Source organism: Squalius cephalus (assembly GCF_949319135.1).
Source record: "Squalius cephalus genome assembly, chromosome: 13".
Classification (NCBI taxonomy): domain Eukaryota; kingdom Metazoa; phylum Chordata; class Actinopteri; order Cypriniformes; family Leuciscidae; genus Squalius; species Squalius cephalus.
The window spans coordinates 31,237,368-31,265,127 of NC_137134.1; the positions used below are offsets into that span (position 1 = coordinate 31,237,368).

The following is a 27,760-nucleotide window of genomic DNA, read 5'->3' on the forward strand; positions in this document are numbered from 1 at the left end:
CCAAAAGTGAGAGGTATTGTCCTGTATGAACTCTGACATTAATTCCACAGATACAGTATTTGATCAGCATTTTTTGGGGACATTTTCATACACGGCCTCCATCTTTGATTTCTGAAATAAAACAAAGACATGATCAGGAACCTGCAGATGCAACATAACTATTTCTATGAAATAATGTACTTCAGTAATATAGATATTAAACTGCTATACTACAGAATAGATGCTAAGCAAGAGGAAGACATCAAAGCTCTGAAAGATTTTCATGATAGCCATACGGTCATCTGAGCTGATAATGATTGTCTTTCACACAAAAGCAACAGCAACGTTTGTTGTAGCATGTCTACAAAGCAACCAATGGCTGCTAAAGCTGCATTTCAGCTCAGAATAATGATAAACCGCAGAGCAGCTGCAGCTAGAGGACAAATATTACTTAAACTGGGAGGTCAGAGATAGATCACAGACTGGATTTTTACATGCATAATGAAAATAGCCATAACAATTCATTCATTGTGTGTAAATAAAAAACTGTTTTGTAGGTGGACAGCAGCACATCTAAAATAGAAACGGACTGTCCGTAAACTAAAGACGTGTCGCAGTGCAACTTCACAACTTTACTGGTAATAACAGGAGCACATAAAAGCGCCTAAGTTACACATCATCAGCTTTTTTTGTTTTCAGGAGCTGTTTGTTGTAGTATGTGGTAATAGAAAGCAGGTTTTAGGAAGCTCAAGCTCTGTTATCTGTTGTCACCTGATACATATATTATGCAAACAGTAGTAGAGTGTTATAATCGACATATGCTATAATCGACATGAAGCTTGGTGAATGGGGTTGCATTGGACAAATGCTTTTGTCCTACACTACCATTTACAGTCCTCTCCAATTATTCATATTGAAGGGTTAATGCATCTCTTTACTATATTCTGTCATGATGTCAGTTTGTTTTGATTCCTGTTCTTGTCTGTGTTTGTTTAATCTGGTAATTAGGTCAGTTCTATATGTTGCGATGAGTTTGTTGTTCTGTTCTTGTTCTGGAGATTATTTTGTGAAATTTAAGTTTGTTTTTGAATAAAGCTACTGCACTAAGATCCTGTTTCATCTCTGGTGCAACCACTGTGTAACATAGTCAGAGGTGAATAAATAAGAATGGACATAGGATCCCAGTCATATTCCACCCTCCCCAACCTCTTATTGGGATTTCAAGTTGGGTCACCTCTGATTCCCAATGGGTATTGACCCTGGTGATTGAAAGTTTCGGGACATGTGAAAGTAAAAAAATTATATGTCCCATATTCTCGTTTGTCTCCCTCCCATTGGGTGGTGCCATTTCTGGAGGTTGTAGCCTGCTCTTCTCACTAAGGCTCCCTTTGGTTGGCTGCTCCCGACGAGCCTCTCAGGCCAGAATTTGTTCTGCTTGGGACACTTTGCTTTTGACTTAATAATTTTGAAAAGTAATTTAATCTTATGCAACCCATTGAGCAGGCATTTCCTCAGCATGACGTAGTGGGTATTGTGTTCCCCATAGCATCAACACCAAGACGCAGCGAAGAAGTTCCACTCCAAAAGGGAACGTCTTAGTTGCATCTTGTTGCCATACTTTGGGACATGCCTGCACATCTCAGTCAAAGAAAAGAGCTCATAACATGTAACTTGGGCACCCTTTATGTGCATGAGCGCTTAATGTGTGACATCATGGATTGCCATCGGCCAATAGATTTGCGTGTGTTTACACATGTTTAGTCACCGGTCACTTCGAGGGCATTTCCAATCGCGTCAAAACCAAGAAGCAATGTCTCATTCCCCTTCTTAGGGAACCTGGTTGATAAATCATTGCTTTTGATACATTTTAAAAACATTTTCTATGTGCTAATAAACGTTGACTTGTACTAAGGTCTGCAAAATTAAAATAGCCCTTTAAAACTGAAAAACAGTACACAGGCACCCTCGTCTGTTCACTGACCGTCTGATGGTGCACACAAAGCTTTGATAAGACTAACTGAATGAAACTTCTTGCAACAATGTCATAAATGGTATTACCATTTTTGGTGTTGTTGGTTTACTCGATGCTGAATCAGTTCTGCCTTCCTCCTGGGTCTGAACTGCATTTACAATAATCACAGATATGTTAAAAAAAAGTGTCTTAAAAAACATAAATATTTGTACAGATTAATTGCTTGCTCTCCTTACCTGTTTTTCTAGATTTCTTGCAGATGCAGAAGATCACGACTATAACAACAATCATCAGAGATCCAGCAGCAGCAGAGATCAATACTACGTACAATAAAGGTAGGCCTTGATCTGTAATGGACCAAATTGAATTGAATGTGTCTGATCTATAACAAAATCAGAGAGCAACTCTGTTAATATCAACAGTGCTGACGTACCTGCACATGCGTGACAGAGTTGAGTGATGTTGAGATGTGTGGTCTGGTTGCTGATGGGATTGTTCAGCACACAGCTGTAGGTGTTTTTATCCTGATATTCCACCTCCAGAGGTAGAGAGAGACTGATGCTGAGATCACACACACTGATGCTGGACAATACACTGATTCCTGCGTACCAGGAGAGAGTCGCATCACGCACATTCAACACTGAACACAGCAATGAACAATTTGATGATGATGATGAACAGTCTCTGGTAATGTTAGGAGTGACGGGATGAGCTGGAAAACATGAGAGAATAAATAGAAATATTTTAAATGATTAACCATTTCAATATGTAAATAGTTAAATGAACATTCAGAGTTCAGTATGAGTTAAGCTCAGTCAACCGCATTTGTGGTGCATGATGTTGATGACTTCAAATATATTTCCACTAGGCGAGCAGAAAAGCAAAAATCTGGGTTATAGACAGAGACTTCTAAATTGAAGCAAAAGGAGTCAACCTGTACACGTTAAAATACTCACGACACAAAACACTAAACGGATTGTCGATTAAGCTTAACTTGTACTTAAACCCCAAATATTCCTTTTAATAATACTTGAACGTTTCAATAAAAATCTCGGTAACACTTTAAAATACGGATCCTTCGTTAATGAATAACTACACAGGAACAAATGAGTAACACAATATTAACAATCTAGTAACTACAATTAACTAACAAGTAACTCTGATTAACGAATTAGTAAGTAATAGCACACAGATTTAAGTGGTAGTTCACTATTAACTAATCAATAACTACTATTTTTCAATACTTCACAGAGAACTACTGATTTTTTTTTACAGATTTAAGTGGTAGTTCACTAATAACTAATCAATAACTACTATTTTTCAATACTTCCCAGAGAAATAATGAAAAAAAATCACAATTCATGCAAAACTTAATAACTAATGTAGGGCAAATTACTAGCACTAGATTAACATTACTGCTAGATACTGTACACTAATTATAAATATGTAATAGCGTAGCAGACTTATGATTTGGGAAAGCTGTCAATAATTAGCCTATGCACTGCTGTCTTTTAGAGAACTATTCATAAACTAAATGATTTTTAAGAATTGTTTTTATAAATGCACTTGTCTGGAACACTTACCCTGTGGCTGATTTTCCGGCATTCCTCTGGACTGGCTTTGAATAACTAGACTCATCATGGTGAGTACTGGAACATACTGAGTCATCAGCCATCCAAATACCATTTATTTTATTATAGCTTGAGTCACTTGAGACACTTACTAGACATTACTAGTTAGTTAACATGATCTTCACTTTAGAATACGGATCCAAATAATTAGTAGTTCCTATAGGGGTATGTAGTAACACTTGAGTCATTACTAGTTAGTTAACATGATCTTCACTTTAGAATACGGATCCAAATAATTAGTAGTTCCTATAGAGGTATGTAGTAACACTCGAGTCATTACTAGTTAGTTAACATGATCTTCACTTTAGAATACGGATCCAAATAATTTGTAAGTCCTATAAAAGTATGCAATAACACTTGAGTCATTACTAGTTATCACGATTCCATGCTGTAGTTACAAATGAAGAGCCAACCCGAAAGGGTAGAATCATCTAATCATTCACAGGATATATATACACACACATATTTATATATATATATACATATGAACAAAGAGACATACATAAAAACAATTTTGAGAGGTAGGTTAAATAATAAAATAACTGGTATTTGGATGGCTGATGACTCAGTATGTTCCAGTACTCACCATGATGAGTCTAGTTATTCAAAGCCAGTCCAGAGGAATGCCGGAAAATCGGCCACAGGGTAAGTGTTCCAGACAAGTGCATTTATAAAAACAATTCTTAAAAATTATTTAGTTTATGAATAGTTCTCTAAAAGACAGCAGTGCATAGGCTAATTATTGACAGCTTTCCCAAATCATAAGTCTGCTATGCTACTACATATTGATAATTAATGTACAGTATCTAGCAGTAATGTTAATCTAGTGCTAGTAATTTGTCCTGCATTAGTTATTAAGTTTTGCATGAATTGTGAATTTTTTTCATTATTTCTCTGGGAAGTATTAAAAAATTGTAGTTATTGATTAGTTATTAGTGAACTACCACTGAAATCTGTAAAAAAATCAGTAGTTCTCTGGGAAGTATTAAAAAAATAGTAGTTATTGATTAGTTAATAGTGAACTACCACTTAAATCTGTGTGCTATTACTTACTAATTCGTTAATCAGAGTTACTTGTTAGTTAACTGTAGTTACTAGATTGTTAACATTGTGTTACTCATTTGTTCCTGTGTAGTTATTCATTAACGAAGGATCCGTATTTTAAAGTGTTACCAAAATCTCTACTCACCATATACAGAAACACTAAATGTTTTTGATGACAGTTTTGCTCCACTCATCTTTACTTCATAGAGCCCAGTATGTTCAGTTGTGGTGTTTGTGATGGTCAGAGATCCAGTTTGATCGTCCAGCTTCAGTTTGTCTCTGAATCTCCCATCAAGAACATCATCATATGTGGAAGAGATTCCAGCAGGTCTACTGATTTCAGCTATCAGAGACTTTTCAACTCCAAATTTCCACAGTATATCATCGTCTTCACGTATTTTAACATCAGTGTTTAAAGTAACAGAATCTCCTTCCATCACTGACACTGAATCACCAAACACACCTGGAGAACATGAACAGATGTTCCACAGATTAATGGTCATGTTGCTTTACTAAGCATCAAATCAGCTGTTGTCAGTAACTTTTAAAAGTGAACTGCAGAACAGGATCAGAGACGCAAAAGAGATTTAAAGGTGACATACAGACAGTGTCAAAAATATTTTTTTATCTTTAATGTGTTTTAAAGCTATTTGCTAGTAGAGCAATTTTACAGTAAAACTACAAGTTTAATTCTGCTTGACACTTTCAATAGTTTCATATTTTTATATTCGGCGCATTATAACACACTCACAGAGACCTGAATCCAAAGTAGATCTCACAATAATCTGTTTGATTTAATTCATGTTACAAGAACAGCAAATGAAAATACTCTAAACTGTAAAACCCAACAAGTTAACTCAACTCAAACCGATTGAGGAAACTGATTGCGGCAAACCATTTGAGTTTAAAAATTAATACATATGAGTATTGTGAACTTATATATATTGAGTCATATATATAATATCAATATATATAAGTTCACAATACTCATATGTATTTATTTTTAAACTTAAATAGTTTGCCGCAATCAGTTTCCTCAATCGGTTTGAGTTGAGTTAACTTGTTGGGTTTTACAGTGTATTATAAACTGTATAGCAGCAGCATTATTACTGAGAAACGGACAGAAATTAGGCCATAAAAATATATTTGTTACTTACTAATCAGACGGCAGAAGCACAAACAGAACAAAACAAGCATGTGAAACATTGTCTTCAATTGTTCAGTGAAACGGCTGACCCAAAAAAAGACTATCTACTGATAACCATCATCTGGTATGTGAATACTCTCACGGTTTGCCTTTCGTATTACACACACACACACACACACACACACACACACACACACACTGAATGTGTGTTAAGAACCTATATATAAATCAAATAACCGTTCTTCTGACATTTGTTAAGACTTAAACTGTTCTTTATATGGCAAAACAATCTTTATCAAATGGAAAACATTCATAATTTAACACTGATAGTTTCTGAAAGGTAGTTTCTGGCATAAAAGTAGAAATGTGTAAAATTGAGTAAATATTGGATTATTCAACATAAGTTTCATGGTACAATAAATCTTATGGATTTTAAAATGGTTTTATAATCATATAGACCATCCACCATCTCACATGGTTGCCAGTCATATTAAAGTGTGCCACGAGCAGCTCAGCTTCAAACTGAAACCTGCAGTGGTTGTTCTTCTGCAATCTGGTGTGATATCTTTGACAAAGATCTTGTGCATCACAGTGGCCATTTTTTTTATCTGTGTTTAATTTGTATGTTAAGGTTTTCTTCTCGTGCTGTGGTTTTAAACCTCACAGTCTGACTTCTTTCCTACACAGAACAGAAAAGAGAATGCATATAAAATATCTGATAGCTACTAAACAATTAACTTTTATGTTGTCACGTGTGATTGCAGTAAATCGCAAAATGATAGAAAATATAAAACAAACAAACTTTAATAAAATAGATCAAACAGGAAACACACAGGAGCTCACAAGGAAACAATAGAAACAACCATGTAAAACAACGATGACACCGAACAAAGGACTGTGGGAACAGAAGGCTTAAAGGGGTGGTTGATTATAATTTCACTTTTCTAACTTTAGTTAGTGAGTAATGTTGCTGTTTGTGCATAAACAACATCTGCAAAGTTACAACGCTCAAAGTTAAAAGCAAAGTAAGATATTTGCTTTTAAAGAAATCCTTTTTTTTAAGGACTACAACAAACGGCTGGTAGGGACTACACAACATCCCTCCCGGGCTAGTGACATCACTAACCCTAAAATTTGCATAAACCCCGCCCCCTGGAACAGCAGTCCATGTTGAGAAGAGGAAGAGTTGTTGTAGCCAAGCACATTTGTGAGTCTGCTCAAGCTGTCGCATCCATCTTTTCACATGCAATACAGAACGTATGTCACTCTGTATGCATCTTACAACAGTACCCACATGATCAATTTTATAGATTATCATGACAGAATATGCTAATCAAAGATTTGAAGATCACATCAGCAACATAAAATCACCATCTAACCGTTCAGAAACGTCCTGTTGCATTCTACATGTTGTCATGAGTCTCTCCATCATTGTCCCACCCCAGTTTATACATAAAAGTCAGTTTAAACATTTCTGACATTTTAGTGCTTGTCTGCGTCGGAGCTGCGAGCTGTTGAAGCTCCGCCCTCCGTTCCGGAAGCAGCAGCTCATTTGCATTTAAAAGGACACACACGAAACAACGCGTTTTTACTGATCCTCAAAAAGGGACAATTTTAATATGCTGTAAAAAAATATCTGTGGGGTATTTAGAGCTAAAACTTCACATACACGCTCTGGGGACAACATAAACTTATTTTACATAAAGTAAAAAGGGGCATTATACCACCCCTTTAAATACACAGGGAGTAATCAACAGAACTAGAAACAGGTGTGTAACAATCAGTAACCATATAAACTTATTAGGAAAACAGATGGGCAGTCAGGCAGGGAAAACCAAAACTAAAACACAAACCAATCAAACATGTATCTGACTTTACACCCCCGTCCTTAGGAAAGCATGTCCTCGCGGTGTAACGCTAAAAAATGGATGGAGGGTGGGGGCTCTGGAGGCGAACGAAGAGCTAACCTCCATGGTGGAGATGATGGAGGGAGGAGACAGGAGGAGACTGCCTTCACATATGGTCCGAGCAGAACCTGGCGACCGAGCGACAGAGGTGGAAATGGGAAAAGTGGAGATCCAGGCAGAGCCGAGGAGATCATGAAACCAGGTAACATCGAAGGACCTGGAGGCCAAGGTGGAGCCGTGGTGACGAGAGGCTGATATGGAGTCAGGGTGCCGGAGGACTGAGGCAGAGCTGTTAAGACCGAGGACCAAGGTGGGGTTGGAGGAAAGGGGGAGCCCGACAGAGCCAAAGAGGCAGAGGGATGAGGTGTACCGGAAGGATTGGAAGTCTGTGGCATAGGCAGAGCAACAACTGACCAAGGAGCAGCCGAAGGAACGGGGGAGCCCAGTGGAGCCGTAAGAACTAATGTCCCAGGTGGAGCTAGGGTGACCAGACGTCCTGAAAAATTCAGGACAGTCCCGAAATCTAAGCTATATTGTCCCGAATCCGGCCATAATTATCCCAAAAATTATACTAAAGCAAAATCTTATAGTTATTGTCTAATATCATAGTAGTCCTAGCCCACACTTATTCAAATGAACCGCACAAACAGAGCAATCACCAGGGTTTGTTTTAATCTGACTAAACCAAGCCAGTCTGACCATCAAGTGTGAACACGCCCTAAGTGTATAGTGTAAAAACAAATATTGGATATGAGTCCCTTTTAAATGAAGCTGTAAGATGGTCATAAACAATTCAGATATAGGCCAAGTCAATAAATCAGAATTGGGTATCAAGTCAGTGAAATATGCTAATCAAATGAGGTCACAGGTGAATATATGGGAACCTCTTCGCCATTATGTGCTCAAAAAAAAAAAAAACAACAACAAAAAAAACAATAGTGGGCTAAATAAACTTCTGTAATTGATTTTTTGAGACCAACAAAAAATGGATGGAGAACACTTCTTTCGGATGGGATTATTAACAAATGTAATTTGAATGTCTTGTTCATAATATTAATTTTCATATGAAAGTCCCAGTACCTGAATTGCATGAACCACGTTATATCCGCCTTAGATCTTGTCTGATACTACTGTATACTGTACTTTCCTCCCCTCACCGCCTACTCGCGCGCCCACATTTCTCAGACGATCCACTGACGGGACGCACACTTATGAGAATCACTCAGTAGCTTTCATACAATCTCTAAGTCTTTCATGACAAAACACCAAAACATCGCTTCGAGCGTGCTTGACGTGTCGTTTATGACGTAGCCTACGCTTTGTTTATTCAGCAGCACACCAATTTATACTAAATAACTTTCACTTGGGCGCCGTCGACAGAGTAGGAAATAACGCTTGTATTTATAGAGAATTCGCATTCATTTCAGTGGAAAAGTGCTGAAAATGAAAGGCTTTGTTCTGCTCACATTGAGTGCATTCATCGTTCCTGGTAAGACATCACTTTCTCTAGTAAACGATAAACAAATGGCGCTTGTCATGCATCATTTTAGTACGTTATTAACAGACTGTAAATCACTTGACAGAAACGTATTATTTCTAAACTATTGCTGTTTGAGCTAAGAATTTAGGATGACATTGTTATAGTTTTATACATTTTAGAAAGTTTAAATGCAGTAATATGAGATATTCATCATGGATCTAAGTCTATAATGATCTCTACTTGAATATAGAAATGCACAAATATAGCATGTGTGAGGATATGAATCAGGATTGGTTGTATGATTTTAATTAAGATCGTCCATGAGACTGCATGTGAACCTTGAGATTATGTTAGTGAATGTGTGAATCAATGATGTTCCTCTGCTGTTTGTTTGCATGTGTTACATTATGAATCCAGACAATTTCTTTTGATCTGTACAAAAAAAATAAAATAAAATAAAAATAAAATAAAATCATGGAACTTTGTCCCTCAGGTTGGTTTACTCAAAAGTGATTTATAATAAACTGTTAATTTCTTCTCTAGGTTCGTATGATGTTGATAAAGATGTGTCAGTGATGGAGGGAGATTCAGTCACTCTAAACACTGGATTTATAAAAGGCCAACAAGAACGAATTAAATGGTATTTTCTTGACAGCCGCATCGCTGAAATCACTGGAGATCAGAGGAAGATCTGTACAGATGATCAGTGTAAAGAGAGATTCAGAGACAGACTGAAGCTGGATCATCAGACTGGATCTCTGACCATCATGAACATTAGAAACACAGACTCTGGAGAATATAAACTACTGATCAACAGCGGTAACACAGAAAAAATCTTTAATGTCACTGTTTGTGGTGAGTCATTTAGTGGATGCTTATTGAATTGCATCCTTGTTTTTTATTGCAGAGACATTCAAGATAAATGAATTCAAGTACAGTAGATAATGTCTTTAAAAAACATAATTGCTGTAAGAGTGCAATTTGTAGAGATAAGGTCATTAAACAGTTCAGTTTGATTTAAAATGAAATAATTTCCATCGGTGAGTTTTTAGTGTTTTGTGTTGGTTTATGTTTCAGGTGTTCGTGCTACTGAACTAGATAAAATGAAGAGAAAGGAGGGAGAATCTGTCACTTTAGATCCTGGTGTTGTAAAAAACCCAAATGATGTGATAATGTGGTATTTTAGTGACATTGTCATCGCTGAAATCACTGGAGATCAGAGTCAGATCTGTACAGATGTTCAGTGTAAAGAGAGATTCAGAGACAGACTCAAGCTGGATCATCAGACTGGATCTCTGACCATCACGAACACCAGAACTGAAGACTCTGGAGAATATAAACTACAGATCAACAGCAGCAGATTCAGCATCATTAGGAGCTTCAGTGTTTCTGTCACTGGTGAGTCTCATTTGGTCATTCAATGCATTTTCCATTGCAATTTTAGAAAACAGTTCAAATATTTTTAAGTTCCTTTGAGTTAGTATTACATAATTGAGATTATCTCTATCACCTTCACTAACTGAAGTTACAAATGACCATCTTGTCACTTAGATATGTTGTAGGGTTGTTTCTGACATGTGAGATCTACAGAGGCGGACAGACACAGCTTCATTACTTGAGTAAAAGTACAGATACCCCTTGCTAAATTTTACTCAAGTACAAGTAAAAGTACTACAGTCAGATGTCTACTTAAGTAAAAGTACTAAAGTACTTGTTTTTAAAAGTACTTGAGTACAAGAGTACATTTTTAAAATGCTGCATTACTACTGTCACAGTGCTTACATTGGTAAACGCAGTAAACACTTGAAGTGAAAACTATCATTAACTTGTTCAGATAATTGAAATAGTCTGGCGAGGTGGGGCCATGGGTTGGCACATTCCCGAGATGGACCTGCTGCGTCTTCATCCATATTTTCACAGTCTATGGTCTTCCATTGTTTGGTCCATGGTTTCGTCTCTTATCTAAATCTGACCATGGAGTTGACTTTGGCTGAAAGCTGAAGGTGATTGCTGATAGGCTGTCCCAATCAGTGGCGCCTGCACAATCCAATCACGTTTGAGAGGGAAACAACAAATTGAGGGTTTCCGAGATTTTTCTTTTTTTTTTCTTTTTTTTTTTTTTTTAGAAGAAATAACGGGTACTCACGGTTATGTATAAAAATGTAGTGGAGTAAAGAGTACAATATTTGCCTCTCAAATGTACTTGAGTAAAGTCATGAGTACTCCCCAAAAATTATCCTCGAGTAAAGTACAGATCCCTCAAAATTGTACTTAAGTACTGTACTCAAGTAAATGTACTCCGTTAGTGTCCGGCTCTGGAGATCTAAACGAGACAAGCTTCCAAACTTTATCACAAAGGTTGTAGATTTAATTTTAAACTCATAGTTCCGATGGCCAAAAACATAGTAAATGACACAAGCTTGTTTCCTCCTGCACATGTCCTCCTGACACGGTCATAAAAATGTGCTTCCCTCCATTACAAACCTGACTTGTCTTACTTTCTGGTTACCTATATATTAATTAAACCGTGGCATGTAGTTTTAAAAAATACTAAATGCCAACTCTTTAAGTTGTGTACAGTTTAAAAGGATGTTTGCTGATTTTATCTAGCTTAGTATTTGTAACAGTGTCATTAGTATATGTAAATGAACAATGTTTACACTTTCTTCATGTTACCTGTTACAAGATCTCGTATTACAGCATTTTTGCCAAACAGGTTGATCAATGGTTGTTTAAGTTCCATGCATTTTTGGCAAATGTGCTACAGTCCTATTTTATCTGTATTTTCTACACATGTAGCACTTATTTAAAGGAACACTCCACTGTTTTTTTAAATAGGGCTTATTCACCTTCTTTCCGACATTTAGGTAGGTGGGCAAATGCATTTTTGTCTCAGTGCATGCATTGTTTTAGTTTGACAGGGTCAGCGCTAGCTTAGCTTAGCATAATGAATGGAATCCTTTGTTGCCAGCTAGCATGTCCTGAGTAAAAGTGATATAAAACATTTAAAAAACCCACCTAATTACTTCTTGTGGCCTGCGTATTCACAACAACTACAAATAGTGATGCAGATTAACACTAGGCGATTTCCTATGCAGATATTGACTTGGGACTATATTAGGGGGAAGCACAGGCGAAGCACTGCTACTTGGGCGCAAAGATATCACGCCCAAGTAGCAGTGCTTCGCCTGTGCTTCCCCCTAATATAGTCCTTAATATATAAGTCAATATCTGCCTAGGAAATCGCCTAGTGTTAATCTGCATCACTATTTGTACTTGTTGTGAATACGCAGGCCACAAGAAGTAATTAGGTGGGTTTTTTAAATGTTTTGTATCACTTTTACTCAGGACATGCTAGCTGACAACAAAGGATTCCATTCATTATGCTAAGCTAAGCTAACGCCGACCCTGTCAAACTAAAACAATGCATGCACTGAGACAAAAATGCATTTGCCCACCAATCTAAATGTAGGAAAGAAAGTGAATAAGCTCTATTTCAAAAAACGGTGGAGTGTTCCTTTAAATGAGATGTTGAGGCTTATAAATGAGTGGCTTATAATGAGATGTTGATTTCTTCTTCAGGTGTGTCTGGTGCTGATGAAGACCGAGTGTCAGTGATGGAGGGAGATTCACTCACTCTAAACACTGGTGTTGAAATGAACCAACAAGACAGAGTTAGATGGTATTTTAATAGCAATCGTATAGCTGAAATCATGAAAGATCAGATTAAGATCTGCACAGATGATCAGTGTAAAGAGAGATTCAGAGACAGACTGAAGCTGGATCATCAGACTGGATCTCTGACCATCATGAACACCAGGATCACAGACTCTGGAGAATATCAGCTATCGTTGAACAGCCGCAACAGTGGCACGAACTTCAATGTTACTGTCAATGGTGAGTCCTTAAAGGAGCTGTATGTAAGATTGTGGCCAAAACTGGTACTGCAATCACTGTATCCCCTTCCCCTCCTCCCTGACTCGAGGTTGCCAGATTTGCTGCAGGATCCAGCAGGAACGTAGGCTGCTATAGCTGTGGTAACTAGAGCAGAGCTGGCAACCTGGATGCCAAAACACTACTGACTTCGTGATTGGTAGATAGGTGGAGGGTGGGGCTTCAGGCCAAAACACAACATGACAACATCAACATCAGTTGAGGGCTGCAACTTCACTTTTTAAATGACAATATCCTGGCCAGAATACTGTTGTCAGTGATATAAGTATTTGAAATGAACATAATTTCTTTATGTCTAGTGACCTATCAGGGCCATTTTATGATTAATTGAAATACATTTCTTACATACAGCTCCTTTAAATATGTTTTATACATTTTATATATATTGTGTTCATTTATATCATAGCAGTGACAGAGTGACAAAAATCATAATTGGGTATTCCCTTTGCTGATGTAATCATGGTTATAAATATTCATTTTTAGAATCACATTTTCAAATTTCAAAATTCAAATTTAGTTGATGTCAGTATAAATAGATATTGATACTATTTCCATCAGGTTTAAATAGCAACATTAGCATCTTGTTACACTAAGTGAAAACAGTGAGAAATGCTGTGCATGCAATGTGTTAATATAGATAATATGCTATTTATACTTAAGATTAAAATTCTGAGCAATGGTGGGAGTTAAAGAACACCTGTTCTGCTTTTGTCCCAAGTTCAACTTTCTTTAGTGTGTAATGTTGCTGTCTGGGCATGAAAAATGTCTGCAAAGTCCCAAACCACAAAGGGCAACTGTAATAGGAAGAAAGAAAGAATGTAGTCAAAACAGTGATGCTACTGCGGTGATCACTGGAATTTCAGGAGTGTGTCATGAAACAATAATTCATCAGATTTACTTCCTGTTGTCATTCTGGAATGAATCTGTACTACTGTTAAAATCTGCCATGAAGGCATCTCAGACATTACAAATATGTGATTCAGGTGTGCTTTTGTTGTCTCGCCTCAGTTTCCTGCCAACAGAGAGCAATTTGTTCAGCTTTTAGGCACAGCCTTTGTTGTTTATAATGAGTCGGTGAACAAAACTCTTCTGTGCAGTTTAAACGAGTCTGATTCGCTGTTGTGATCTTGTCTGTGATTGGTTACAGTGATCAGCAATGCAAAAACTGTTGTTAATGAAATGCTGTTGAAACAGACGTGCGTCTGGTAAACAGCCGTAATTGTGACTGTTAGTTTACATAAACTATATATATATATATATATATATATATATATATATATATATATATATATATAGACACTTTAAAAGCATGTTTGCAGTTAAAGTGGAATGTTTAGCATTATCTCATTTTGCATCATTATAAAAAGATGCATTTTTATCGTGATGAAGATTACAGAATCTAATGCTGTCTCAGATCACATTTTCACCTCATTTATCATCTGTTTAAATGAGGATTTGATGTGAAATTACTATGTAAAATGCAAAAACATGGATAAATGTTGCTTTTCAGACTTAAAGTCATGAAAATCATGTGTAATCACTTTCATATCCATGGTGTAGTTTTTTTCCTCCCTACACAAAAATATCCTCCAGCATCTGTTGGTTTGTGTTTCAGGTGTTTCTGCTGCTGAACGAGATGAAGTGAAGAGAAAGTCAGCGAAGGAGGGAGAATCTGTAATTTTAGATCCTGGTGAAATTAAAATCACAAATGATGTGATGACGTGGTATTTTAATGACATTCTCATCGCTGAAATCACTGGAGATCAGAGAAAGATCTGTACAGATGTTCAGTGTAAAGAGAGATTCAGAGACAGACTGAAGCTGGATCATCAGACTGGATCTCTGATCATCACAAACACCAGAAACACAGACTCTGGAGAATATAAACTACTGATCAACAACAGCAGATTCAGCATCATTAGGAGCTTCAGTGTTTCTGTCACTGGTGAGTCTCATTTAATAATTCAGTGCCTTTTCCCTTGAACAGTTTTAAAATACAGTTCAATATACTGTATTTACATCAACAAAGGTAAATGTTTTCAGTGTGGCCTTTTTGAAAAAGAGAACTTCGGCTCAATATCAAAATATAATTCAGATAATCTCTATCATCTTCAAAACAGACTTACAATTTTGAAGTCTGTTGTTAATTACATGAAAAGTGCATAATATCAGTCAGTTTTCCTGTGAACATTGTTTCCTGATGATCTAACAGTGCTGTGATGCTGTTTTAGCTACTGTTGTTAAAAAAAATAACCTCCAGAAGATGCAATTTATCCGTTAAAATAAATCAGTATCATAAAACTGATTACCAAAGTAGAAATGTGTAAATGTCAGTCAGAAGAATTGGTAGAGTTGATTATCAATTGATCTCTAGTAATAATGTGTGTCTGTCTTTATCTCCTCCAGATTCAGGTTCGTCTTCTGCTGCTAGAATAGGAATAATTGCTGCTGTTCTGTTTGTGGCTGCTGGTGCTGCTGCTGCTGGGATTTACTGTCTCCTCAAAAAACCAAAAGGCAAGTATTACATACAGCTGATTGTTCAAAATATATTAGATTTATTGCACAAAAAGAATCTTTAAAAATATGTAAAGTATGTATTTTTGTTCTAAATGACCAAAGTAAGAGTTTGTTGTTGTTCAAACAGGAAACGGGACACCGCAAGATAATCCTCATCAGGTGAGATACTGTGAACACTGAATCTGTCTGCAAAACACTGTGAATTTACTACAGATTCAGATCTGTGAGAACTGTCATCGGTGTGTATCTGTTTAGAAGTTTAGAAATCATTATATAGAAACAATAATAACTGACTTATTTAAGAGAGCGCTGCTCTTGTGTTGTTTTACTTCAGAATAAAGAACAGGGTCTTTACATTCACAAACATCAGAGAGAAAAACAATTTTCTGTGTTTGTGTAACTGAATCATCAATCATGAACATTTGCTTTACCTTCTGTGAATCTGCTTCTTTCTTTCAGGAGAATGATGTCACAGAAGCAGTGCCCCTTAATCAGAGGACTGAGACTCCACAGATGGAGGATGATAATGTGACATCTCCTAATGTGACTTGAGACTTCTGGGATTTCACAGTAACGTTATTTATTATTTTAATTTGAATTATTTTTACTGAAAGCGACCATAAAGAGAAATTGGGGTGGGGGGAGGAAGTGGAAGATGTAAATAGTAGTCAATAGCAGTCAAATATCACTGTTCACTAAATTTCTACTCAATACCAATTTTGAACACAACAACCCATCAACAGCAGTGAAACCAAGAGTGCTTGAGGATTTCCAGTGTGTAACTGGTGGGATTTTTACAGCTGCTAAAGGATCCAGACTCTCTTTCTTGACAGTGTTGCTGTTCCTTCAATCATTAACAGCATTTACACTGCGAGACATACTGTGCGAATCTTTACATGCACTTATTTTTGTCAGTCCAAATGAATCCAAATTAAATTTCAAATTCTTAAAGTTCTGTTTAAATGAAGCCCAAATGTTACAATCCGATTCACATATTCTTTTACTTACATGGACAGTTTTCACAGATGTGAGGACGCCTTTCCACAGTTATTAACATCATAAATCTGCCAAAGTTTTATATATTTATAGAAGTCTAATCACAATTATACTTGCCGTTTTTGCCTTGATGACATATGATAAAATGTCAAGAGTCTCCTCCACTACAAGTTCATATGAGCATAAACACATCACAGGACTCCACATGTACGCATGGTATTTTTGAATCCGATTGTGAAAATTCATCAGATTCAAGTACATGCTTAGTTTTCTACCTTTTGATCGGGTTATTTTAGATCTACACCATCCAATCTAAATTTCTTTTGGATCCATTGAGGTGTGTACAGAAAGGTTTAGCCACCAGTTCAATTATTGATTATTTGTGTGAATTTAAACATGATCTTGACATATTAAATGTTGTGTTTACATTAATTTATAACTGTCTGTGAAGACAAGATGGATTTTCTAGACTGTAAGAGCCAGTGAGCATATGAAGGAAACTATTGAACTGCACTGTGGATTGAGGCAGCTACAAAATGCCAAATATGTGTTTTTGTTATTTTATTGTTATATGTTATGTTTACTGGCTGCTTCTTAAGCCTTTTACTGGTGTTAAGCATTGGAATGGAGTTCAATGACAAAACAATGCTTTGTTATTATAGATTTCAGATGTGTGCTACTATGTGTGAAATGTTCGTGAAAAGTTTTTCTTTGTAGAAAAGAGATAAATTCTACCTTTTGTAAAGCATTTGAGATGCTGATTGTTTATTAATGCCAAGTTTGTGCATTTCATGTGATGACGATGGAAACTTCACATTATCTGTATATTTCCCTCCATTTCTTGTCTGTTTTGGTTTTTACAACATGTGCTGTTTTAGTGTCATTTTATATGATTTAATTTAATTATTGTGTTTTCCTGATGTGTTTTTCGTATTGTGTGATGGAAATGATGGCCTGCACTTGAACAGGACACAGGCAAGCACAGTGTGTGTGACCCCAGTTTAAATGTCATCTGAACAATGGAAAAGTCCTGTATTGTGTAAATCTCTCTTTCTTTCTCATGTTTATCAAAGCTGTTCAAATTCACTGTTCAAAGAGATTTGCAACTGCTACTGAACAAGAAGAACAATAGGGTTTAGAAATGTCATGGTGTAGTACTAGCATGCCAAACTCCTCAAAATCCTGAAACACGACCTCAGTGAGAGACATTAATGTGTGCCTTCGGCTCTAAGCAGAACATCTTCAGACTCTTTCATTTTTCTTTAACTTTGCATTAGCCATATAAAAGTTTAGCTTATATAAACACAATTTCAACGGCATGCTAGTCATGCAAACAGACACACTAATGACACACAAACTGAAAACAACCACACACTTCCAGTAATTCATGCAGAACCTGTTTGTCCACCAACAGATCAAACCACATTGTTGCACTGAAGTAAATAAATGAAACGTATAGATGAATAGCCTATTTTGCATATGTTTTGCACTTGAAAAATGTTTGTTTTGTCTACATTACACACTACAGTCAAGGCAGCTTATTTTCACTTTAACTAGTGATCCAGACAGCAACATGTCAGCCGGAAACGTTTACTTTTTTTTATTATTGTACTTTCTACCAATGATAAAACTTTGCTAGGTTATGTGTTGTGAGGGAGGGAGGGGCCTTAAGTTATTTTATGAAAACGGTTTATGATTAGGCCTACTAGTGCTTTTCAAGTTGAAATTGTATGTAACGCATAACCGTGACGTTAAAATATGCATGTTAGGGGTCACTAGGCTTGTTTTGTGCTATTTATGATCTGCCTTTGGGCTGGTTTTGATGCACAGATGCTGTCCAGTAGTGTTTAATGGTTTTAGCATGCCACTAATAAAAGGCAACAAATTACCAGTATAGTCCAACAATTTCCATTAAAACCTTTTTTTTTTTTTTTTTTTTGGCATTCAAAAGAAAACAGTTAGGCAAACGTTTTGTAGCTAAACATGAGGTTGATTTTTAGAAAAGAGTGCAATTACCTGACTTAATGTATTAATGAAATAGATCTGACAATTTAACAAGAACCATTTGAACAAAGCATTTCACAAGCTATGGGAGAGAGGTCAGTTTCAGACAAATAGATTCATAAGATATTCATTTCTATGATGCTGAGTTGTTTTCAACAGCAAAAAGAGATTCAGAGACAGACTGTAGGTGAATCATAGGACTGGATCTCTGACCATCACAGACATCCGATTCACAGACTCTGGAGAATATAAACTACAGATCAACAGCAGCAGTGAAAAGATCTTCAGTGTTTCTGTCACTGGTGAGTATCATTTGTCGTGCAGTAATGAATTTTCACTGTGGCCTGTTTGACAAATTCAGTCTTGACTCAATATTAACATGCACTTTAAATGACACATTTTTCACAACAAAAACGTGTTTTCAAGACTGAACTTCTTCTTGACATGAACAACATAATATTAGTCTTGGGCTGTGTCTGAAATATAGTATGAATGTAATCCAGAAGTACTCCAGATGGCGCCATTTATCAGTTCACACAATATCTCTCAACACGGAAGTAGAAAGGCATAACTGTCAGTCTAAATATCGGTAACAATCAGTATCAGTTGTATATCTTGTAATAATGTATGACCTTAAAGCTTCGGTTCTGTCTCCAGATACTGAAAGAGCAATATATTTATGTTGCTGTTTGTGTGGCTGCTATGATTGTGGCTGGAGCAGAACAGAATCACAAGTAGGCCTATTACATACAACTGATTTAACAAACAATATGTGATTTGATTGTAGAATATATTTTACTAATAAAAGGATGTGGAGTGAATTTTTTATTCTAATTAACCAAAGTAATGTGTGTCTAAAGTTTGTGTTTATTGTAAAAACAGACATCAGGGTAGGCCTACAGCACAATAATCAGGAGACTATGTGCACACTATCAGAGATTTAGATATTTTACATTGCATTGCAGAAACGCTTCTGAAATGGCATTTAGGTGTCTTTACATATACTGTTAAATGCTGCTCAGAGGTGGCATAAATGGATTTAAGGTATCTTTACACAGCCGAGTTAAAGGGTCATTTCACCCATTTGAACATTGTTTTTAATTTAAAGTGGGTCATATATGTAGTCGAAATGTAAAATAATTTTTGAATTTGGTGCCTTCGTGACCGAGAAAAGACAAAAAATAACTTCAGGACGCATTTGTATGAAAGACAACAACTCCCACAATGCACCACATTGCACAGCTCCGCAAGCCACTCCCACTAATCCAGAAAGCGCGAGAAATCACTCTTCCGTCTACAAGGCTAGCTACCACCAGAGCTTGAAATTCATTTCACATTCACACAAAATGTCTAGCTAGTTGGCGAACTCATATAGTGCATTACTCCTCGTTTGTATTTCTTTCGAAAAGGTGAATTATTGCATGGTACCTGGATGTTCAGTCAGAACATATGCGGTGCGAAACTAGGATAGTTCTAAACACAAACGTCCGTGTCCTCGTCTGATTCAGACATTTCGTCCAGGAGAAATTGTCATCGTTTAAATTCTTTGCCGCAGACGGACTCTATCTCTGTGTTCGTAGCGGTTCGTAGCTGCATAGTGAGATCACCGGCGCCGCCAGTCCGCCCTAACTCGAGCCAGTCCGGGCTCCTCGTCCGCGGCAGGCAGGTCTTCTGCCTCGGCTGCTCTTCGCTATAATGCGGCTTGTAAAGGTAGCCACAAACACCTGATTCAAGCATTAGACTTCCGAAATCCTCTTCTTCTATATCATATTGAGTAACGTTACCCTCCGCTATTGTCATAACTGTACATCTGTCTCTCTCCACAGCGCCTGTTAGCTTAGCCTCAAACAAGATGGAGGATATTGCCTTCAGTTTCAGAGAGTAAAGTCCCACCCACTGATCTGTAATAGGTCTGTAGCGTGAGCGGGTCCCGCCCCCTGGGAAAGATGAGGAACGAGTGTCTGTAGGTCTGTAGTCTTAACAGAAATACCCCCCTCTTACACTTCCTCCTACAATGACGCAAAATGACGATTTTTGTGTCATTGTAGGAGGAAGTGTAAGAGGTAAATAACGGATTTCTCCCGTCTCAGGGGAAAATGAGAGAGTGTTGCACGACTATTCAATAGTATGACTGGGTTTATAACAATGCAAAGCTTAATGCAAATGGGTGAAGTGTCCCTTTAAGGCTGCACTATGCCTGCTCAAAATTTTGTGAAAAGGCACAATGCAGCAAAAAAAAAAAAAAAAAAAAAGCCAGACTAAATTATGCCTGCTCTGACCCACCTAAGCCCCTTATATAACAATGCAGTTCAAATTGCTGTGTATATGCATCTACGCCATCTCGAGCGGCATTAATCAGTCTGTTTTATGACAGCTAATTGCCACTTCAGAAGCGCTTCTGTGCCACCTTGTGGTTGAGGTGGATCAGAACAGGCATAATTAAGTCAGGCCTTTATGCGGCATTATATCATCCAGATTCTTCCTGAATATTTTGATTATTTTCATAATGCTTCAGACATGGAATTAAAAAAATGTTGATTTACTGCCGTACAGAAGATGATGTGTGGTGTAATACTTGTTTGTGGGTGTTCTCAGGGCTTTATTCCAAAGATAACTTATAGGAATATAGTTAAAACCCTCAGACACGGACAAGTTCTTCTCCTCTTTTCTCTCTTTATTCACCCTTTCTCCTCTGCTCTCCTCTCTGTACCCCCGTCATAATAAAAGTCCTCGCAATAACATCCACTTTAACACAATTTAAATATACTGCTGAATTAACATTGAAATATTCAAATTTAACATCATAATTAATATTTATAATGTGCTAACCTTTAACTCTTACAGTAGTTTATCAGACTGAATACTTATACAATATTTATATTTTACTTATACTTTTGTGTTTAAAGCTGCAGTAGGGAGCTTTTAGAAAACGTTGACTTGGCCTGAAAATTTGAACAAGCACAACTTACAGGTCACTGCCGCTCGCTCTTGCTGCGCTACAGCCCTCCCTCCACAGCTCCTCCCCCACAACAGAGCCTGCTGTGACAGCCCGGTCTCACCCCAAAACGTCATGTACTGACGGGTCTTGACCATATGGCAACATACGACGAATAGGGTACCCCTAAAACGTCCATATGAGACGAAGACATAAGCGCACCAGCAGCGCCTCCTAGCGGTACCCTAACGCATACCTAAACCTACCCATAACCCGAATCGTCACATATGGACGTTTTAGGGGTACCCTATTCGTCGTATGTTGCCGTATGGTCAATACCCGTCAGTATGTGACGTTTTGGGGTGAGACTGTGTTAGCTTTGAATACGCAGGCTAGTAAACAAGCAGGGCCATCGACGGCGGATAAACAGTTATCACCTCATTCACTGGTAGGGACGAAACATCAACAATATGCGTTACACTGATTATGGCCTGCCCATACTTTGACTACAAACTTTGACCTCAAATCATTACGTATTTTGTAATACATGTAATGTAACTTCATAACGTTGCACTCTTTCTATAAGTTATAAATAGCTAGCATAATATAAAGGTAACATTACAGTATGTAAGCAATTGCGATATGTAAGGCTAAATAAGGTTTGCTAGTACATTATTTCAGCAACATGACAAGCCAATGAATTATCAGTTTCAATTGTTGCATTGCACACTGCGTGACATTTTATCTGTATGTTATGCGGCTAGAGTTTTGAGTAAATGGGCTCCAACGGGCTTGTTTATCGTCATCTGTCTATTTCCGTTTTACCTGTCTTTGTTGTATGACTCTAGAGCAGGTGCCACTCGAGAAATTGATAGTTTTGGTTGTTTTTCCCTCATTAACACAGCTGCGGCACACCGGCAATCTTGAATTTGAGTAATGGTACGCGCTGTGCAAGAGAGGGGTGTGATCAGTGCATACACAAGCTTGATTGACACTGCTAAGACATTCCTCCTGTCTCTGATTGGTTGTTTCTGACCGGGAGCGGTGTATTTCTGCAAATGGCAATAGGACCACTGGGAGGAGCCAGAGGAGCTTGATTTTTTCACAGATTATCTGTCTCATATTCTACTGTCAGGACATAATGACATTGTTTCATAATGACATTGTTTTAACAAATATGTAAAAAATACATTTTTACAAAAGTTACCTACTGCAGCTAAATGTTTTCTTACAGAATTTGTATGTGCCCCTTTAAATGCAAATGAGCTGGTGGTCCAAACATCCTGTCAGAGAATGAAAGGTGTGAGGCAGGATCCTGTTGAATTCCTGTAGATAGGGTATTTGATCATTGTTTTTTGGGGATATTTTCATACACAGCATCCTTCTTTGATTTCTGAAAGGAAAAATAGATTGAATCAGGAATGTTGCTGATTAAAAAAAATATATATATTAGACTTCTCTGTACAAAGCTTAATCTACTAATACTAACCATTTTGTTTTGTTTTGAAAAAAAAAAAAACTACTACTACAGGTCAGATGCTAACATGGAGCAGCAAGAGGAGGTCACATCAATCATAACTTAAATCATCATACTGATTAAGTTCTGCAGGGTTGCCATGACAGCTTCTGCTCTGAGAATGACTGTCTTTCACACAAAAGCAACAGCAGAGACACTGCATGCATCACGTATACAACCTGCAACCAATGTCTGCTAAAGCTGCATCAGCTCAGATAATGATGAACCGCAGAGACGCTGCAGCTCGAGGACACACTTCAGCACAAGTGACAGGAACAAATGTATGCCCTATACTACTTTTTTTCAAACTTTCAGGCAGAGATCAGCACATCAACAATAGAAATGGGCTGTCTGTCATTTAAAGATGTGTCAAAATGCAACTACACAACTTTAGAAGTGATCTAGTCAAGTCAAATGATACACACTGCACACACCCGGTGCATACACAAACTTCACAGAGCAAGACTGATCATGGTTTAAGACTCGGTTTTAATTTACTATTGAAGATGATTACTGCAGTCTTAAGGGGATTAAATACAAAACCTTACACTGAGGTGCAAACAAATACACAGACTAAGTGTAAACAGGATTTTTTTTAAGCATCCTTAAAGGTACACTATGTAACTTATGTCACTTTAGCGGTTAATAAACACCTTTGAGTTAGGCAGGTACTGGGCTACTCCGCAGCTGCTGGCGTCCTGATCAGTCTAAAACAGTCCCATAAACACTCATAGGCGTACCGTGTGATTCAGCATAAAACAAATGCACAGTTTGGAAAATAGATAATGTACTTGTTCATTATACAAATATTGTGAATTTTGAACAAAAACGTGTTACATGATATACGTGTACCTTTGATCTGCTCCCTACTGAAGGTACTAATGAAGACAGTCGAGTAGATAAACCAGCCACATTTGTTCACTGAACGTCATAAGGCCCTTTCACACTGAGCAAGATTAAGCGACGCAAAAGTATGCGATGACTCTCTTGAATTGAAACAATAGATCCTACACATATTCACACCAAGCATGATCAATTGTGGAGCGACAAAGCAAGAGTGAGTTTTTTCAGACTGTCTATTTACAATAAGTGCAGATAGACCCCCTTGTTGCCAGAGGCTAGTAGCAAATAGCAAAAAAAAAATTTAAACCAGTGTGTCTATCCACTTTAGATTGCAGTTTGAAGTTATTACAAGCAACCTATTGATGGTTTAAAGTGGGTTTTTAACAAAAACATAGAAATAATCTCATAAATTGTGATGTGTAGTTTGATGCTAATTGTAGCTCTAATGCACCTGTTACCCAACTGTGATTTTATGATGTATTTGGTCAAAATAATGTGTGTTTCTGGTATCAAACTTTATCTTAATTCACTGTTGTATGTCATGCAGTGGATGAGGTTAAAGTCAACTGGAAAAATGTAGGAGAAAATGCATTCTAGGTCAGCGCCACCTATCATGCAGGATTAAATTACACAAAGATGAACAATCGTTTCGTGTTCAGTGTGAAAGCACTGTTTGACGCGATTCACTTTACTGTATGTCCTAGTGCTCACCCCTGTGAAGGCCCCCATCCCCTTCCATTACCTTTCTACAGATAAAGCGTTGTCGGGATAATTCCGGTTTGCGTGGCTATGCAGATGCGAAAAAAATCTGTATTATAAATTTTAAGGCCAGATAAGTAGTTTGTTGAGAGGGTTGATTTGTAGGGAAGGACTACACGCTTGCGCACATATTCAAACGCACATACCTATAGACTGAACTCGTATACGCATGTGCACGCCATCAGCGTTCTCACGGGTTCACGTTCTTGAATTTTGCGCAGAAAGAACTTAAGAGTTTTCTGTTAAAGTTTTCATGTTAGTGGCCACTAAGTTAATAACTAATGATCGTTGCAATAAAAGTGAATCAATCAAAACTAACTTTAGCTGGAGAATAATGTTATTCTAGAGAATCTCTGAGAATCTCTGTTACTTTAAACTATCATCAATGTAAAGCCGCTTTGGAACAATCTACATTGTTAAAAGTGCTATATAAATGAAGATGACTTGACTTGACTCACTGTGAAGAGACCTTTTTGCTGTGCACAAAGCTTCAATCAGACTAACTGACAGCAACAACTTCTTGCAACATAGTTATGAATTATCTTACCGGTTTTTGTTTTGTTGGTTTACACAATGCTGATTCAGTTCTGACTTCCTCCTGTCTCTGGACTGCATTAACAGTAATACACATGTTAAAAACAACCATTTATAATTCCATTAATAATATTTCCATCTCAAAAAAGATAAACATTTGACCTGTTTTTCTACATTTCTTGCAGATGCAGAAGATCACGACTATAACAACAATCATCAGAGATCCAGCAGAGATCAACACTATGTACAATAAAGGTAGGCCTTGATCTGTAATGGACAAAATTAGTCATTAGTGTGAGTGAATATGTCCGTCTGACCTACAACAAACACTACCAAAGATCAGCTTAATTAATCAGTGTTAATATCACCACCATCATACTTGCACATGTGTGACAGAGTGTGTTGATGTCCAGATGTGTGGTCTGGTTGCTGATGGGATTGTTCAGCACACAGCTGTAGGTGTTTTTATCCTGATATTCCACCTCCAGAGGTAGAGAGAGACTGATGCTGAGATCAGACGCACTGATGCTGGACAATACACTGATTCCTTTGTACCAGGAGAGAGTCGCATCACGCACATTCAACACTGAACACACCAGTGAACAATTTGATGAAGATGATGATGAACAATCTCTGGTAATGTCAAGAATGGGGAGAGGAGCTGGAAAACATGAGAGAATGAGCAAAAATAATGACAAATCTAAACATCAAGTCTTATTTTTAGTGTAGTGTGGTAACAGTCAGTGAGTGCTTCCATCATCTCAAAATATAAAATGATCAAACATTTTAGTATGTAAAAAAAAAAAATTTCCAGGTTCACTACTCATTTTATTTCCATTTGGCCACCAGAAAAGCAAAAGTCTGGTTTAAAGTTAGGTGCTGAATGGGGCCGACTTAAAATACTTGTTTCAATTGCATGTTAACATTATTTTAGTGTGAAAAATCAACTACTAACTTTTCTGTGTGAAGTTATATCCAAAACTTACTTGTCATGTCAATGCAATGACAAAAAACTGTAAAACGACTGTAAAAATGCTAACTTAACAAGAGGATTTAATGTAAGTGGTTTTGAGTTTTCTTTTAGATCTTCCAATTAATGGCCACATTCACGTCGTTTATTAGTGCCTTGAAATAAGGGATGAGTCGTTTTTTTATTTATTTTTTCCAGTTTGAGCACACGCAACTGGAACGAGCGCAGTGGATAATGGAAATTGGCAAATTGGCAATGTACAGTATCACAGACCAAAACAATAACAAACATTCCAGCCATTTCAAAGTAAAATAACTGGCTGTAGAAGTGTTTTTCAGAGAAACGAGTATGTGAACTTAGCATGTTTCCTCAATATATGCAAACATATTATGGTATTTTTATGCTTTAGTAGAGCGAAAAAGTTATATACAGCTCCTTTAAATGATGAAATATAATGAACTACTCACCGTGGACAGAAACATTGAATGCTTTTGATGTCAGTTTCAGTCCATTCAACTCTAGATCATAAACTCCAGTATGTTCAGTTCTGATGTTTGTGATGGTCAGAGATCCAGTTTGATTGTTCAGCTTCAGTCTGTCTCTGAATCTCCCATCAAGAACATCATCATATGTGGAGAAGATTCGCTTGTCTTTGTTGATTTTAGCTATGAGAGTGTTTTCTTCTCCAAATGTCCACAGTATGTCGTCGTCTTCGTGTATTTCAGTAACATCAGTCTTTAGAGTAACAGAATCTCCCACCATCACTGACACTGACTCACCAAACACACCTGGGGAACATGAAGAGGATCAGATTAAGGCTTCTGATGGTTTACAATGCCTAAAGGAAGCAATAGTTTGACAAATCACAATTTTAAAATGTCCTGGGAAAAAGAGGCCTGACTGCAACGCAGATCACACAATATTATCTCAGTTTGAGATAACAGTAGAAAACATAGTAGATTGTTCTGCCATTCTGAAATATTAAGCCATAATAATGCTTTTATAACTTACCAGTCAGACGGCACCAGCACAAAAAGAACAAAACAAACATGTGAACCATTTCCTTCACCTGCTCTGTGTCTGACCTCAAACGTCTGCTGAAAACACTCAAGCTGATGTGAATCCTCCCACGACAGAGTGTAACCTTCCTTGTTCACACAACCATAACGCATGTTATATAGCCTATAGTTACATAAAAATGTTTTTCTGGCTCTTATTAAGAATTTAACTATATTTTAAAAGTGGAACCATTCTTCTTTTTGTCATTTAACATTGATTATGTAGTTGTCTGATATTACATATTAAATTCCTAAAAGCAGAAGAACGTGTGTGAATCTAATTGAATTGCACGGGTAAAAACAGCTTCAAATGCTTTTATTATGAAACTTAATTATCTCTCTATATATTATTGTGTATATGGAAAAGCAAAACAGAAATGTTAAAAGGTCAGCCATCTCTCATTGCCAGGTTTATTGAGGTGTGACTCTTACAGCTCATCTGAGTCAAACTGAAACCTGCTGCGGTTTGATTTTTCAGAATCCTGGTTTGATCTTTTGTGCTGAACAAACTGTT

General features: G+C 37.2%; 3 protein-coding genes and 1 long non-coding RNA gene across 7 annotated transcripts in view; 1 reads left to right on the forward strand and 3 right to left on the reverse strand.

The window, feature by feature from the left end:
• The window catches only part of LOC307169921 (uncharacterized protein), a 181,525-nt gene extending 163,436 nt beyond the window's left edge, over positions 1 to 18,089 (forward strand). The window contains exons 1-8 of one of the 2 annotated variants that reach the window (XM_079890792.1): positions 8,855 to 9,169; positions 9,704 to 10,015; positions 10,238 to 10,558; positions 12,743 to 13,057; positions 14,730 to 15,059; positions 15,521 to 15,628; positions 15,759 to 15,790; positions 16,091 to 18,089. In XM_079890792.1, coding sequence (XP_079746918.1) covers positions 9,124 to 9,169; positions 9,704 to 10,015; positions 10,238 to 10,558; positions 12,743 to 13,057; positions 14,730 to 15,059; positions 15,521 to 15,628; positions 15,759 to 15,790; positions 16,091 to 16,183 — 1,557 coding nt within the window. In that variant the 5' untranslated portion in view covers positions 8,855 to 9,123 and the 3' untranslated portion in view covers positions 16,184 to 18,089. Of the gene's footprint in view, positions 1 to 8,854; positions 9,170 to 9,703; positions 10,016 to 10,237; positions 10,559 to 12,742; positions 13,058 to 14,729; positions 15,060 to 15,520; positions 15,629 to 15,758; positions 15,791 to 16,090 lie in introns of those variants that run through there. The other variant, XM_079890791.1, reaches the window with a different exon arrangement.
• LOC307169957 (CD48 antigen-like) lies at positions 1 to 27,301 on the reverse strand. 3 transcript variants are annotated; one of them, XR_013823254.1, is made up of 7 exons: positions 27,200 to 27,301; positions 26,656 to 26,976; positions 25,598 to 25,879; positions 25,381 to 25,485; positions 25,232 to 25,293; positions 21,873 to 22,959; positions 21,290 to 21,752 (listed from the first exon to the last, which is right to left on the reverse strand). XR_013823254.1 is itself a non-coding variant. In XM_079890847.1 (6 exons), exons 1-6 carry the CDS (start codon positions 27,246 to 27,248, stop codon positions 64 to 66), a joined length of 867 nt encoding a protein of 288 aa, XP_079746973.1. In that variant the 5' UTR covers positions 27,249 to 27,275; the 3' UTR covers positions 1 to 63. The 3 variants fall into 3 exon arrangements, 2 of the variants coding, with proteins under 2 accessions (XP_079746973.1, XP_079746972.1); XM_079890847.1 differs by lacking the exons at positions 21,290 to 21,752; positions 21,873 to 22,959 and adding an exon at positions 1 to 111 and having other exon boundaries at positions 27,200 to 27,275; XM_079890846.1 differs by having other exon boundaries at positions 21,290 to 22,959.
• The window catches only part of LOC307169983, a 553,579-nt gene that overhangs the window by 305,724 nt on the left and 220,095 nt on the right, over positions 1 to 27,760 (reverse strand). The window lies entirely within an intron of this gene.
• On the reverse strand, positions 1,915 to 5,788 carry LOC307170524 (uncharacterized protein; the record flags this gene model as incomplete). Its single annotated transcript, XM_079891648.1, has 6 exons — positions 5,784 to 5,788; positions 4,772 to 5,089; positions 2,385 to 2,663; positions 2,188 to 2,226; positions 2,038 to 2,099; positions 1,915 to 1,920 (listed from the first exon to the last, which is right to left on the reverse strand). Exons 2-6 carry the CDS (start codon positions 5,061 to 5,063, stop codon positions 1,915 to 1,917), a joined length of 678 nt encoding a protein of 225 aa, XP_079747774.1. The 5' UTR covers positions 5,064 to 5,089; positions 5,784 to 5,788.

Excerpts from the sequence above, each read along its gene's own strand:
- LOC307169957 (XM_079890847.1), bottom strand. The coding sequence starts at position 27,248 with ATGGTTCACATGTTTGTTTTGTTCTTTTTGTGCTGGTGCCGTCTGACT. Across the intron at positions 26,977-27,199 it reads GTGCTGGTGCCGTCTGACTG|GTGTGTTTGGTGAGTCAGTG; the intron begins GTAAGTTATAAA and ends CATGTTCCCCAG. Across the intron at positions 112-25,231 it reads AACCAACAAAACAAAAACCG|AAATCAAAGATGGAGGCCGT; the intron begins GTAAGATAATTC and ends GTTTTATTTCAG.